General features: G+C 38.2%; 1 protein-coding gene across 16 annotated transcripts in view; it reads right to left on the bottom strand.

The window, feature by feature from the left end:
* EYA1 (EYA transcriptional coactivator and phosphatase 1) overlaps positions 1 to 16,245 on the bottom strand; it is a 173,076-nt gene that overhangs the window by 138,739 nt on the left and 18,092 nt on the right. For 10 of the 16 annotated variants that reach the window (XM_045454932.1, XM_045454940.1, XM_045454930.1 and 7 more), the window contains one exon: positions 4,661 to 4,738. The exons of 3 other annotated variants lie outside the window; for them this stretch is intronic. In XM_045454932.1, coding sequence (XP_045310888.1) covers positions 4,661 to 4,738 — 78 coding nt within the window. Of the gene's footprint in view, positions 1 to 4,660; positions 4,739 to 14,791; positions 14,906 to 16,245 lie in introns of those variants that run through there. 3 more of the 16 variants (XM_045454943.1, XM_045454944.1, XM_045454937.1) reach the window with 2 other exon arrangements.

The raw sequence follows: 16,245 nt of genomic DNA, 5'->3' as shown, positions 1-16,245 counted from the left end.
GTCTTGCACCACAACAGCGTCAACCAATTTATTTGTTTACTTAACATTTACTGACCAGCATCCCTGTGTTCAATTCCATGATGGGTGCTAGGACTATAACTGTAAGCAAGCCAAATAAAATTTCTGTTCTCATAGTGCTGTAGGTTAGCAGGAGGAAAGATAACACAAAGTAATTTTAAAAGTAGTGATGAAGGCTGAAGAAAGGAAGTACAGAGGACTGACTACGGAAGCATGTGGTAGAGGTCTCACTGAGTTTCGAGATTAAGGAAGAAACATCCTCTCCTTCCAGGATTTTCTTTCCTCTAGTCTCATCTGTTCTCCAACATAACATAGATGCAGAACCCCTCGACAGCCTATTTTTTCTCAATTTGTTATCCCTTACCTTTGATTTAAAAAAAAAGAAAAAAAACTTTGAGGATACATGAATAATTATTTTAAACTCTTACTGATACCTGTCCTTTTATTTCCACATTCTTTCCTGCCTTACCGGAAAATCCTTAAATATCATTTTTACCTGAGCAGCAAAACTCTCGTAGAGAAAAACTGCTCTGCCATAAAGACTCCACATTCATCGTTCTACCTTTGTTTGAACTCGGGCTCTATTGCCAACCTTCTTTTATATTCCAAGCAGCCTCGGGCTTCCCAACTCCTCATGGCATCTATTTCATTCTTCTCATCTTTTCAAGCTCACAAGCCTATCACTATCAAATGAGTTGATAGCTCAAAATGAGTTGCTTCAGAGGAAAAAGTAGAAGCCATCATTCATTCATCCATTCATTCATCCAACAAATATCTAAGTGCCTAACTTTTTAAGTGTTGAGGATACGAATGAACAAAGCGAGCCAAATCTTCGCCATCACAAGCTTACATTTTGGTGGGGTGAAAAGCCAACAATAAAACTAATACACAAGTAAATGATACAGTTTGCTAAGGGCTGTGTTATGGTGGTTAGCATGTTAGAGAGACTGGAAGCCTACAGTGAGAGTTTTGCAACACTGAGTAGGGTGGTCGGGGTGCCTTATAGAGAAGGTGATATGAGAGCAAAGACTCAAGGTGATGAAGGAGTCAGGCAGGTAGGTGTACAGAGAGGTGCCCCAGGCAGAGGGACGGTCATGGCAAAGGCGCCGACTGGAAGCATGTCTGGCATGTTGAAGGACTAGTGGGAAGCAGGCAATAGGTCTGATGGGGCTCTTCGCTATTACAAAGAATCAGCATTTACTCAGAGATGAATGGGAGCTCCTGGAGGGTTTGAACAGAAGAATCAGACAGGAATTCCCTTAACGTAGTGTCTCGTCCTCCACTTCAAACTCATGCACGTTAACTTCCATTCCATTGTTCCGGATGTTTCTGTGGAAAAGTTATTCCTTTCTCTAAGGCGATCCACTTCTGTTTTGGATTTAAGCCACTGCTGTCCCAGCAGGGACCTCCCTCCATCAGTTATCCCCATTTTGCCTACACCTTTCACCTCTACCTCTGTAAAGTTTGTGTTGGCAGCCAAAACCACTCTGACTTTCTAAATGCTATCCTCAGCCCCGTATCTTACTTTCTAATGGACTACCTTCTCTTCTCCTCTCACCGCTTACGTACTTGAAAGACACTTTTCTCCTCCCTGTCTCCACCTTATTGGTTAAATCACTTCCTCACCTTATTGGTTAAATCATCCATTTATTCCCTGAACTTATCACCACATAGATCTGCTAGGAACTATGCTGGCAACAGAAATGGGGCATACAGGCAAGTGGGCACAAGGGGAAGTAAATCACTACTCACTGAAACTGCTGTATGCTAAATCTATTGATGTTTCTCACGGATATTTTATTTTTAAAGGTTATTTATTTTGAGAGAGAGAGAGAGAGTGAGAGAGAAGCAGACAAGGGCAGAGACAGAGGAAGAGAGAGAATACCAAGCAGGCTCCACACTGTCAGTGCAGAGCCCGACACAAGGCTTGATCCTATGAACAGTGAGATCATGAGCTGAGCCAAAACCGAGAGTCAGGTACTTAACCGACTGAGCCATCCGGGTGCCCCTCTCATTGATATTTTATTTTGACATAACTTGACACTTGAAGAAAAGTTGCAAATAGAGTAGAAAAAATTTTCCAGATATTGTTTACCACAATTCCCTAAACGCTAACGTCTTAGTAGCTTAGTCCTCTAGTCCCTTTTTCATTATATAAGTGCATGTGTATAAATACGTATCTCTTTTTTTTTTTTTTTTTTTTGGAGTTGCAGATATGATGCCCCTTTGCTACTACCTCAGTGTATATATTTAAGAACAAGTTAGTCCTTTATCACAGGTTATCAATATCAGGAAAAATAGCAATGCAATATTATTGTCCATAGATACTTAAAAAAAACCTCTCATTTCAGTACATGACTTTAAACTTGCACTTCAAAATTACTACTTTTAAAAAGTATGAATGCTATACACATACACTGTAAGATATTTTTGAAAAAAAGCAGAAGGAATAAAATTCAAATTATATTCTATTATCCAGAGAAAACCACCATTAATTTGTATACCCATATACAAAGACACATAATGTTTAAAAATAAATGGATTATACAGAGCATATTACTCTTTTGTAACCTGCTTGGTACAAAACCTTTTGTTACTCTTTTGTAACCTGCTTGGTATACCTACTCGGTATAGTTAACATTTCCTCATGCCGTTCAGTTTTTTCAAACCTATTTTTAATAGCTGTATCCAAATCTCTCACATAGACAGCGCTTCCTTGAAATTCTTCCCTGCCTTCACTTGCAACTCAATCCTCTTCCTTCTTCCCCAGTTGAAAAAAATCAGTGTTTTCACTTTATCCCCTGCCCATCTCTCCATATTGGTCTTCCCGGGATTCTGTCTTCAACGCTGTTTCAACCCACTAGCTTTAACTCTCTGCACGCTTCCAAAATTTCCATTCTAGATCTTTCCCAAGCTCCAACATCTCTGAGTGGATGTTACCTCCCACTCGACATGCCCCAGAGGGAAGGTACCACCTTTCCTTCTCAGTCATGCTTGTCTTGCATTCTGTCACCTTAACCTGTCTCTGCCTCACTCACCCCTTGTGCTCATTGGTTACTATGCTATAAATTCTACTTCACAAATACATCTTAATGCATCACTTGTCCACACCATTGCCAGCACCTCCTCTCTGGTATTAAATGCCAGAAGATTTTATCTGGTCTCTCCACTTCAGTTCTCAAGCCCCCCTCACTCCTGATATAGTCTGGATTCTGTATGTGAACACAATCATGCAACCCCCTTTCTCTGATGTCTCCTACTGCTCTCAGGACACAATGCAAACATCACGTGGAACACGCAAGCCTGGTCAGACTCTATCCTGACCCTGTCCAGCATGCTATCATCACTCAAACTGTACACACCAGGAATGCTGAACCACTGGCAATTCTAAATTCTGTGCCTCTGTGTCTTGGTCTGTTCCCATGGAGTTCCATCTGTCCAGCTTCACCATCCTCATATTTTCTCCCTCCCCCTACCCTATGTGCTTTATTCCTACTCATTTTTTAAGGCTGAGTAAAGCCATCATCTCTCCCAGGAAACCTTTCTTGCCCACCTCATCCCAACCTTGTCTCTGTTGGGTCCCTTCCTAGGTATTCTTGGGCATCTCTTGGGTTCCCTCTGGAAATCAAACTGTAATGTCATGATCTGGTTACCTATTCACCTCACTAAGCCTCAAACCAGGGCCACTCTCATGTACCTAAGAATCCATAATGGCACCAAGCACATTCTCTGGTTTAAGTTGGATTCTAGTAAGTGTTTTGTAAAAGAACTCATGGGCATAACACCTTTTTGTTATTTCCTTATTGCTTCCATCTGGTATCCTAAGTATAAAAGTTATACATTTGTATTTCATGCTATATCTACGTATAACTCCTTTTAGTTGTGGTATGTATTAAATAAGTGATCCTGAGAGCTGGAATAAGTCAATCACAAATTTATGTAAGTATAGCATTTCCATTTGAGAGGTTTTAAAAACACAGCAGATAATATAAAAAGGGTTAAAAATTTAAGAATTACTTCTGATAGAAATAATTTCTTTATTGAAATAGTCCAATCTGGGTAATCTGGCAAATACATAATCACAACCTCACAGTTACTTTAATATCACAATCACTTTCCTATCAGTAATTTCATTAACAAAGATGTGAAACTTGTTTGTTGGAGGCAGGCCTTGTTAACGTGAAAGAGATCAAAACTAACTTAAGGATTGAAAGCTGCTTTATAAAGTGTTTAATTAGATCTATAGTTGACATGACAGGAGGACAGTTTCTAAGACTCCTTAAAGAGTACCAGAAGCAAAATTTTGCCTAACTAAATACGCATGATTAGAAAAATCATACAAATGAGAGAAAAAGGGAAGGAGTCACTAACATAAAGATAATTTAGTAGAAGAGAAAAGAAACAAAACCCCTTTTGATTTTGTCTTCTTGACAGGATATCAATATTTTCAGCAAACACTTCATAACATTGGATAAAAAGAGAATTACAAGAATGGGACTCTGCATAAGGCTCTATTACATTTATATAATACATACACACATGCATATACACACAGATATATACTTGATATATCTAACAGTTTCAATAAACTAAGAAAAACTATGTTTTGTATTAATGTGAAAGTCTAATATATATTCCTTACCTGAACCTGAGAAATTGTCTAAAGACCCGTCTGCTGTTGTTGAAACTATTTCACTGCTGCTCATTGGCTCTGTTTTAACTACAAAATAAACAACATATATCATATATCCAATTAATAGTTATTTGTAAAGGCATGGTGGAGAAGTTACAACATGCAAAATAGTTACAAGAAAATCACTCTAAAAGCCAGTCTTTTAGTATTTGAATGTAATTCAGATTAATATTTGTAATAGCATTTTTACAAAACATACGCATGTTAACGGTTTTCTCCCTAAGTTAACAATCCATTGTGTCAAGCTATCCTTTAAAAACAGAAACCCTTTAAAAGTAGCTAAATGCGTTACCTTACATATTTATTGAAATGCTTATTAACAAATAACTTATATCTTAACATTTATATGATGTGGACATGAAGTTATTTCCTTGGGTATGTAGCCATTTGACCAAACAGAGCCAAAAAGCCATGATACTCAAGGACAGGCACATGCTTACATGTGTGAACACACACACACACACACACACACACACACACACACACACACACTCCTAGTTATCCAGTATAGCTGAAAAACAGAGTGCTCAATTTAATGGATCATTACAACCACTCAGTCATATCTGGCTGCCAATTTATCAATATCTGATGTACTTGGTACCAAAACCACACTAAATGTAAATGAAGCAGAAATTAAGTTTTCCATTCTAAAAGAAAACTAATAGCAGACAGTTTGTCAAAAACATATATGATCTTTAGTAAAGTCCCTTGGGGCTGTAAACTAAAAACATTTAGACTTATGCTGTGAGTTATTGAAAGCAATCCACTCCACTGACATAGTCATGGTATTATCGACCCCTATCAAACAGATAAGCCAGACACCTCAGAACATTTGCCTTTTTCCTCAGATTTAGGTTTAAAAAAAAATGAAGAGAGAGTATTATTGCTTTCCTTAGAAACAACTAGTGAAGTGCTATCATTGAGATTTGCCTAGCCCACTTTGTGGAAGTTTTACACCCACTAATGGGTTTCCAGAAAGATGGCAATAAGATCTTAGGGGCTACTTAAAAATCAATAACATGTTTCCCAAAACGAAGGTCCTACCAAGAGAATATTTGGGATGGCTTCTCTTACAAGTAAAAACATTCTGAAATGGGGAAGAATGATGGAGAAAATGCAGCTTTTCCTTCTCTCAACATTGACAATTTCTTATAAACATCAGGCAAATAACAAATTCACCCTCTTTGACCTTTGAATCTTTTACTAATACATAATGAGTGGTTTTCAAATAGATAACATAAATAGTTGCAGCAGATAGTCACTTACAAAAAATTAATTATTTAGGCTAAACACATGAAAAATAAAACCAGGAAGTCTAATGGGAATCACTGCAACGGATTGTTTTCGTGTAGACCAAACAATAGTGTCACTGAGGTTTTCATTTTTCCACCAGTTGTTTGGGGTTAGAAGTCTTAGTTGATGCTATTAAATTCTGACACAGGCCTGTATTTCCCTTTCCTCTTCACACCTCCAGGCAACCTAATGATCTTGTTCTTCATAACCATTATACTCCCCTAGACTGTGGAAAGTAGGTCCTCTACTACTGGTACACAGCTTCAAAATTTCCTACCCAGTTGTCCACATCCTAGCTTTCCTCCCTGAAAGGACAACTCATACAGCACCCTGTACCTATAAAGCAATAGCTCTAGTTCACTCTGTACTGGACAGATTACCACAGGGATCTGAACTCCAAATCAAATACCATATACTGATCAAAGACTACAATCAGGCCCAGGGGGAACAGGTCATATGAAGTGCCTCCTACTGTCAGACTATGGACGTCATGATTAATCCTTTTAAAGAATTTTCCAAGGAGGTCTCAGAGCACAATTTACAAGCTCCCTAGCTAGGTACTGTCTCCTTGTTTCACATGCAAAAATTGAAAGCAAAGGGACTAGGAAATTGTCCAAAGTCACATAGTAAGTGGCAGAAATGGGAATTATTTTTGCATGTTTTCAATCCCAAGGCTTGAAGAAATGACAATATGTGGCACTTCTCAACAATTAGCACTACTCTACAACAAAGCAAGGAAATTGAGGCACAGTGCCATACACGGTGGATATAGAGGGAAGTAAAACCCCAGCAGTCCAGATCCTCCTAGAGTGTGAACACTCCCAGGCTAATGCACTCACTAGGGGATCTCAAGTAGAAGCTCCTCATTCACTTGCCTGAGAAAATGGTGAAGAAAAAATTTTCCAGTGCATAGGGTGTTAGCCCACATTACTTCTAAATCTTTACCAAATCTAAGATCTATGATTCTACAGATTGGATGATAAAATTACTTGGCGAGAGCTTACTATACCAAAACCACTCCCACTCTTATACCCCTAAGACTTACTCTAGCTATTCTCCATATTACTAGCTTAATCGAATATAGCTTTCACTCCCAGGAGACACATTAAATTATACTTGAAATTCCATTAAAACGAAGAAGGAAAGGAGGAGGATACTTTTTCTTTTAGGCCCCAAGTACATTAGCTTCTGCCATTGTTCAAATATACCCATCTATATACTAAGGAATAAAGACTCCCTTTTCCTAATGACTCCAATTTTTTTTAAAAGGCTCACTGTTGAAAAGAAGAGGATGTATATAAAGTAACTACCAAGATACTCATGATTTTATCAGGTACTGGAACTGAATACTTTGATCACCAGGGACCCAATGCTAAAGAGACTGAAGATTTATTGTGATGTAAAATAGTTTCTGAGTGAAAGCCAAATAAAGAGAGACCACCTCCTGAGTTGTTGTTGCCAAGCATACACCCTCCAGAAAGTTAAAAAGACAAGAGGGATCTCCAGCCACCAAACTACCCATCCTCACTCGCGCTATCGGATTTATAAATATGCCATAGATGACAGAATAGATCACCTCTCCAAGGCTCAATTTTTTTTTTTTTAACTCCTAGAGATTTAAATACCACCTCCTGAAATTTTTAACTCTTACAGATTTAAGGTAGTGTCACATCTGAGAACAATCATCCCATCTAAGCCACCTATCTGAAAAGAAAAATCTATGAATCCTCTGTTCTCTTGTAAGTAACTGTATGATTCTTTTATCTGCATTGTACGTTTTCCTTCATTACAGGATTTCAGTCTGATAGAAAACGGCAATTTTTATTCTCTTTTGCCCCCATTCAAGAGTCTGTCTTCATCACTCCAGTCTTCAATCTTCTATCTGATACTTTAAGGACCTGAGTAGGTCCTTAAATATTCTCTAATTATTCAGAAACTCCCCTTTGCCTCTTTCATCTTCACAACCCACTGTCCTCCTCCCCGCTGCAACTCCTTTGCTCAGTCACGTTCTCTAGGCCTGTACCGTACAGGGCAACGTGCTACCCTCCAGGGCTGCCATAAACTCTCATCTATCAACATCTTTGAGCTTTGGTTTTGGAGTCAAAGAATCCAGTTATCCGCTTTAAGACTTTATAAAAGTTATTTGAGCTCTGATCTTAATTATCTCACATACAAAAATTTTTTAATGACCCCTACATTACAGGAATGCAGTTAGGATTCGTAGTATGTATGTAGAGTTTGGTACGGTCCATGGTTTCAAGCATGTGCTGGGGGTCTTAGAACATATTATCCACAGATGAGGAGGGACTACTGTGTAAGTTTTCTCCTATAATCATCATTAGTCCTGCCTTCTTAAGTTACATTCAAGTTACCTTGATTTGATTTTACTGTATGATTGAATTTGATTTTGGCCATCCTGAGGAAAACGGCCTTGCCTTGGCTCTTAGGCAAGTTGCTTGACTTTACATTCTTAATTTAGTTTTCAAAGGATAAACTTAACTTTAATGTTTAGCTCATATATAATAGATTGTATCCCATAAGAAAGACTTTGATTTCTCCTAATTAAAAGAGACACTTTAATGATAAAGTGACTACAAAAGTATGACCTCTGGACCTAGCTAAATGATTTCTAAGCATTTTTTTTTTTTTACCCTCTCCTGAGTATGTTATCCCCCACTTAACAGATGAGGAAATTGAGATACACAGAAGTTGAATAACTTTTCATACTGTTAATAACAAAGCTAGATTGAAATTCAGCTGATAATTCCAAAGCTGGTGCTTTTAACAGTCTTCATTTGAGATAGCTCCCTGGTAGTATTCCCAGGACAAAGGCATTTGGAGCTACTACTAATGATGGTGGCAAATATACTTTCAGCCCCTGCTTTAAACCAGGTACTTTGCATTAATTTTTATGGATCCTTACTACCTTTTTCATTTGTGCACTGGTACTAGACTTGCTCATGAGAATGTCATGTCTTTCCAACTTCACCAGCCCAGTCTGGAACCAAGAGCTGCTACCTTAGAGTCCTGTGTTATCTCGTACCAAGCAACTTTTTCACCAGGCTTTAATCCTTGCTATGGCAAGTCCTTATTTTTCATTCTTCAACTGCTATTCTGGATTTTTGAGCATGGAAGATGAGGCCACAATTTGCCCGCTGACCAAATTTGCTAACATGTATGCTTTCCATGTTCTTTTGACTCATCCTTTTTCTTGACCATCCCTTTTCCATTTATTGTGCCTGAAATAGTTTCTATGGAGTCTTTTCTACCTACCTCAAGCCTCCAATCCTCACCTCATGCCCCATCCTCTTCAGTACATGCCCTAACCAACTATTTGATAAAGCATGTTAAAGCTACATTCAATCTTTCCGTGGTCTTCCTGCAACACCTCTGATTCCTACTGGTTAATCTCAGTGGAGGTTTCCTTTCCTGTAGTAGGATTTAACCTTTTACATTTTTATTCTTACTGCCACTTCCATACTGTCTTTGCCACAAAACTCCATTATGTGATCTCCCAGAATCCTCAATAATTCCATCTCAGGAGGCTACTTCTCTTCTACCAACAAAGACAGACAAGACTGAGGTATCACCTTACACCTGTCCGAACGGCTAGAACCAGAAAGACAAATAACAAGTGTTGGCGAGGATATGGGAAAAGGGCAATGTTGGTATGAATCTAAATTAGTGCAGCCACTGTGGAAAACAGTATGAGAGTTCCTCAAAAAATTAAAAATAGAAATACCATATGATCCAGTAATTCCACATCTGGGTATTTACCCAAAGAAAGCAAAAACACTAAACATAGGGCACCCTTATGTTTATTGAAGCATTATTTGTAACAGCCAAGATATGGAAGCAACCCATGTGTCCATGGATAGATGAATGGATAAAGAAGATGTGTTATGTGTTATACATACATGCATATATACATTATGTGTATATACACACATATCAAAACTGCATATATGTATAAATATGAGTGTATATATACATGTATGTGTATATACGTGTGTGTGTGTGTGTGTGTGTGTGTGTGTATTACTTACTCATAAAAAAAAATACGAGATCTTGTTTTGGGACAACATGGATGGACCCAGAGGGTATCATGCTAAGTGAAATAAGTCAGTCAGAGAAAGACAAATACCATATGGTTTCATTCACATGTGGAATCTAAAACACAAGAACAAAAACACAAAGCAGAAACAGACCCATAAGTGCAGAGAACAAACTGATGGTTGCCAGAGGGGAAGGGAGTAAGGAAATGCACAAAATGGATGAAGGGGAGTAGGAAATAAAGGCTTCCAGTTGTGGAATACATAAGTCAGGGGAATAAAAAGTACAGCACAGGGAATATAATCACTGGTATTTAAAAAAAAATTTTTTTTAACGTTTATTTATTTTTGAGACAGAGAGAGACAGAGCATGAACGGGGGAGGGGCAGAGAGAGAGGGAGACACAGAACCGGAAGCAGGCTCCAGGCTCTGGGCCATCAGCCCAGAGCCCGACGTGGGGCTCGAACTCACGGACGGCAAGATCGTGACCTGAGCTGAAGTCGGACACTTAACCAACTGAGCCACCCAGGTGCCCCCTAATCACTGGTATTTTAATAGTGTTGTACAGTCACAGATGCCAGCTACACTTGTGGTGAGCACAGCATAATATAGACTTGTCGAATTCCTATGTCGTACACCTGAAACTCATATAACATGATGTGTCCACTATACTTTAATAAAAAAGCAGGTTTCCCTTAATTTTTAAAAGGCTTTTCTCAACCATGAGACTTCTCTCCCTTTTCTCAGCACCAAGTTTCCTACATATTTGCCTGGATCATCTACTCTGGATGAGTAGATCATCTGGATCACCTACTCTGTCTTTAGTCCTTTCCCTCATCCCTTTCTTTATAGCTGTTATTTTACTAAAAGGACTTTTTTAATTGCCCAGGTCAAACTATTCCCAATTCTGATTTTCCTTAATTCTTTCACAGAATGGGCTTTCCTCTTTTTTTTTTTTTTTCATTGACCAATACAACATGCAACATTCCCCCATTTCCCCTTCGTATCTCTCTTGTTCTCTGGATTTTCTTCCCTTTGCCTGCTCTGTGGTTTTATAATTCTATGCCATTCTTACCTATTTCTCTAGTCTTTCCTTGCCACACATTTAAAAAAAAATCATCTTCATGTACATGACTCCCAAATCTCTATCTACCTGCACATCTTTTTCATGGGAACCACATCCCAATTACACAACACCCTCATCTGGATCAGGGTGAAACTCAACCTACTCCAACATAAAATATTCATTTTGTCCCTCTGTAATGGTCATGTCCTCTAGAATGAAAGTTTCCTTTTCACCCCAGTTTCTCCCAGATCCCTTCACTTTGCACCCTATTGCCGCATCTGTAATTGCCACCACTCTATAATCTTTCCCAATCATCTTCTTGCTAATTTCACAGCCACTATCCTAATTATCTTATATCTATTCTCCTGTAAAAGTTGATAATTGGCCTTTCAGCCCCTGCTCTTTCTACTCTAAGCAGAGATACTGATCTCTCCATAGCTTAGATTTGAGGGAGTCACTCCTTGCTCTGAGGTCTTTAGCTCTCCATGTTCTCCTGAATTAAGCTATTAAGTTACATCCCTTTCTCATGTTTTTAAGCCCCACCCCCCTACACTCTAACACCAAGCTGTTTCCTTTTTTTGGCTTTACTTCTCTATTTAACAAATACTAACTTACAAGAATATAAAAGTATTATAAAATACACGGTTACATCTAATTGTCCTAACTTTTCTGTGTGACACCATTATCCCATTTTACAGGTCATGAATCACAGGACTGTATATATTCAACATTTATACCAAACTGGCCTACTGAGATCCTTAACGCATCCTCAAACCCATGGTTTTGCTAATGTCTTTCTCTCCAACATTAAACATTCTATAAATTTCCATCTGACTAAATTACACAATCCCTTAAAGGTTGAACCAAAGTCCTGTCTGCTTTGTGAAGTCTTGCCTGACCTACTACTCTGGACTGATTTTTCTTTTCCATGAGCTACTAAATGGGAATTTATACCTCCTTCAGAAAATACATCCAATTCTACCTCATTTTACGTTTCAGCCTTATCCATTTTAATATATTATAAATGTCTTTACGGTAAGAACTACATATTTTTGTAGCTCTACAGAACTTGATACAATGTGTGACACATAGTTGGAACTCAATATTCATTGAGGGAATAAATAAAGGTAAAAATGTACAACTGACTTACAACTGACTTCATACTACTAGGCACATCGCATAGGGCAATTTATATTATGTATGCTCAAACATAAGGAGACATTTTATTCCTCCCAAATTATCACTCAATCAACTTACGTGCAGGTGCTTATAAAGCCTCTCAGTTGCAGGATGCACGTCATTAAGTTATTTTGAACCAAGTACTCTTTGGAGAAGACACCCTAACATAAAATAGTATCAACCATTGGAATTTTTGTATATTAAAAGAGGACCCTGCCTGGATCCTTTGAAAGAGCGATAAATTAACAATAATGCATGGGGCATATCCACCCAAAGGCAAATCTTAGCTATTGCTATAAATAGGCCTTAAAAGAACTCTTTTAAAAGCTACACTGCACAAGACTATGCTGTACAGATAACAAATACGAGCTCGTGGGACAAAATAAATACACAGCCACCATAATGTTCAGTTATCGTTCGGATTCAATGGCTGTATCACTCACAGATTTAATGAGTATGCTTACTCAAACCATGAGGCAGAAGTGGAAACGTAGGTCTTTGGAAACTAGGTCAAATGACTGAAAAAGATGGCAGTAAGGGATACCAGATACCAAAGGCCTATGTGAAGAGAGTGAATAAAATTACCACATGAAATATGAAAGTGGGAAATAGTAATATTTGAAAATTTATAGATTTTATAGGACACTTCAAAGACACAGAATTGAGTTAATAAATTAAATATTGTAAGTAGCCATTTAACTATTTGTTCTTTACCTAACAACGTATATGTCCACGAAACAAGTGCTTTTGCCTTTAGTTAGTTCCCATTGGGAAAATGAGGTGTGCCTTTAGGTGTGACTATTGGTTCTATAGTCTGGCATCTGGTGATCACCAAAATTTTAAAGCTAGGGCCATCCTCTTTTGCGTAAAAGAGGGTAGAAAATAGAAAAAGTATTAGGTTTTCAAAATATCATACCTTATACAACCTCAGGAAAGTCAAATCAACACCTATAGACTAAACTTAGAGTTTGACTGTATACATGGCCAATAAGAAATGTTAGTCAATTTGAAAACTTGTTATTCACAGTAAGTGTGACATGTGTACCATATTGAAGCAGCACTGTGCACCGGCTTCTGTAGAGGTCTAGACCCACTGACTCTTTTTAGTAAAAGAGCTGCCACATGGTAGAGGAGGGCGGCTCCTTTGAGATGTCTCCTGAAACTTCACTTTCCCCTCCTGAAACTCTCATTCTTGCCACCCAGGCTCAGATTCCGGACACACAAAATCTGGGCAGACTGCATGAGCCTCCGGACTACTGTTCATCTCTCCCCCATTCCAATCTATCCTTGAAATTGCTGCCAGATTAGTACCTAAAACACTTTCACCATATCAATCCCTTGCTCAAAATATTCTGTGGCTTCTCTACTGGCTCCAGGATGAAGTCCAAATTCCTCAGTCTAGTATTCAGAGTCCTCCACAGTTTGTCTCCAGCTGATCCTTCCAACCTTATCTACGATCAATTCCTTCTTCAGCTAAACTGGTCTCCTCACGGTCTCCCAAACTATCCTACCTTTGTTCAGATTGGTCCCTCATTTAGAATGCATTCCATCTCTTCTCAACCTATTCAAATTCTACCCATTTCCCAACACTCAGCTCAGATTCCATCTCCTTCTTGAAGCCTGGCCAGGCCTCAGCAAGCTGAAGAGCTCTTTTTTCCAAACTCTGAGAGCACTTTTGTTTGGATCAGTGGCTTCTAACCTTCTTGAGAATGAAGCCCTCTTTCTAACACCAAAGTATTTCAGAACACGAATGACAGTCTATTTTTAATCTGTTGATTGAGCAAGTGCATAATGACAAAAACCCACTGTGAAATTTCAGACCTGAAAATGTGCATTTTAATAAATAGAAGGTCCCGCGTGAAAAGAATTAACTATATACGTGGCCTGTTAATTTCCTCATCTTACAGACAATGCTTTTGGCACAAAAGAATTTGCTGACCTCAGTACGAGCTCTAGAACTCCTGGAGATGGCTAAGTCACACATGGAAAATTCTCAGCTTCATAATCCAACTGACATATTAGGACCTTTTAGTTTGGGCTAAATTTTCAAAAAGTCTTATCTCCCCCACCTACATTGTGAACTCCTTAAGTCAGCAGTAGTATTGTTTACTTCTTTGTATTTCTGTTAGAATCTGGAATAGCTCTTTATGAAAAATAAATAAATGTTTCCTTCCTAAGTGTTGTAGGCTCACTTCTTTCACGAATGTTTTATTATAACATTTTTCATACATCTAGAAAAGTTAAAAGAAGTATATAGTGAACAGCCATAAACCAACTGCTTAAATCTCATAATTCACATATTACTATATTTACTATTCCATACCTATTTCTCATAAAACCACCTTATTTTTCACGCGCTTTTAAAATAAGTTGCTCACACCATCTATTTCTCCTCAATACTTCACCATTCACACCATTAGCTAGAATTCCTATTTGTTTCTGGTTCTTCTTTCTGTTAACTAACATTTATAGATAATGAAGTACACAGACCTGAAACGTGCCATTTAATGACTTTTAACAGATCCCTACATTCAGATTCCAAAGTGGGATCTATTTTTAGTGTGTTATACTGATGGAGCATGGCACAACAGTACAAAAAGACTGCCCTTATGTTAAGAATTCTCAATTAATGACCTAGGCAATATTTCAGTAGATTCTCAATGAACAATTCTCAGTTAATGACCTAGGCAGTATTTCAGTAGATTCTCAATGAACAATTCTCAATTAATGACCTAGGCAATATTTCAGTAGAGTTTCAGAAAAAAAAAAAGGAAGACTTTAAATAGAAATTGATGTTTATGGAGTACCTACTATAGGTCACACGTTGTGCTAAGTACTTTACAAGCAATGCCTCCTTTGCTCCTCATGGCAACTTTAGGAAATATTATAATCGTCACCTTTCAAAGGTGAGGAAACTGCAGGTTCAAGGTGTTTGCGAAACTAGCCCAAGGTCACGCAAGTAGTTTCAAATTTCTTTGACTTACCATAGCTTTCACGAAATCTTTGAAAAGTACAAAGTCAAACATTTTCTAATTAGGCCTTGATCATCCTTAATCATCGCTCTGCTGGAAATCTCAACAATCAGCAAAAACGGCACAGCCATAGGAAAAGTCCCAGAATACCAGGGCATTGAATAAAAGTGTATCAGTGTATGTTGCAAATTAGCGGATGGTAAAATAAACTAGTGTATGAAGATTGGAAGCAGATGAGCTGGCTAGGACTCAGAACCTCAATCATATCAATCTGGAAAAATGGTTTACTTGCCTAAAATGTAATCAACCTACCAAATTTACATCTCAGATTATGTTTTTTCCCCTATATTTTCCCATTCTTCACCCATTTGCAGGAATATTCAGACATAAACCCTACTTTATTACGTATTAACTGAGCAAGTACTTATTAGGTAGCCCAGGTACTCAGAGTACCTGAAACAGCCATTGGATAATGTGAGGGACATCAGAAGAGGAGAAAATATCCTCTCCCACCCACGGAGACCCAGTAGCCAGTCCCAGTAGAGTTTTTTTAATGGAACATTTATAATTATTTAATAATAGCTGCTAGTGTTTGAATACATGTGGTAGATGCTAGTGACTACGCTTAGTATTTTAAGTAGACATTGCCATAATACCATGATAAAACTACAATCTCCATTTTACAACGCAGAAGTTCAGAGATCATAGATGATGATAACGAGGATGATGGTAATAATAATAACCAATAAATATTAAGCACTTCCTAGGAGTCACATTGTGTTCTAAGCGCTTCACTAATTTAACCATCCTTGCAGACCTACAGGTACGTACTATTATTTTTTTAAGTTTATTCATCTTTATTTTGAAAGATGGTGCATGCCCACACGAGCGGGGGAGGGGCAGAGAAACGTGGGGGGAGGGAGAGAGAGAGAGAGAGAGAGAGAGAGAGAGAATATCCCAAGCAGGCTCCAC

This window comes from Leopardus geoffroyi, chromosome C3, assembly GCF_018350155.1.
Source record: "Leopardus geoffroyi isolate Oge1 chromosome C3, O.geoffroyi_Oge1_pat1.0, whole genome shotgun sequence".
Lineage (NCBI taxonomy): Eukaryota > Metazoa > Chordata > Mammalia > Carnivora > Felidae > Leopardus > Leopardus geoffroyi.
This window is presented reverse-complemented; position numbering and strand designations above follow the sequence as displayed.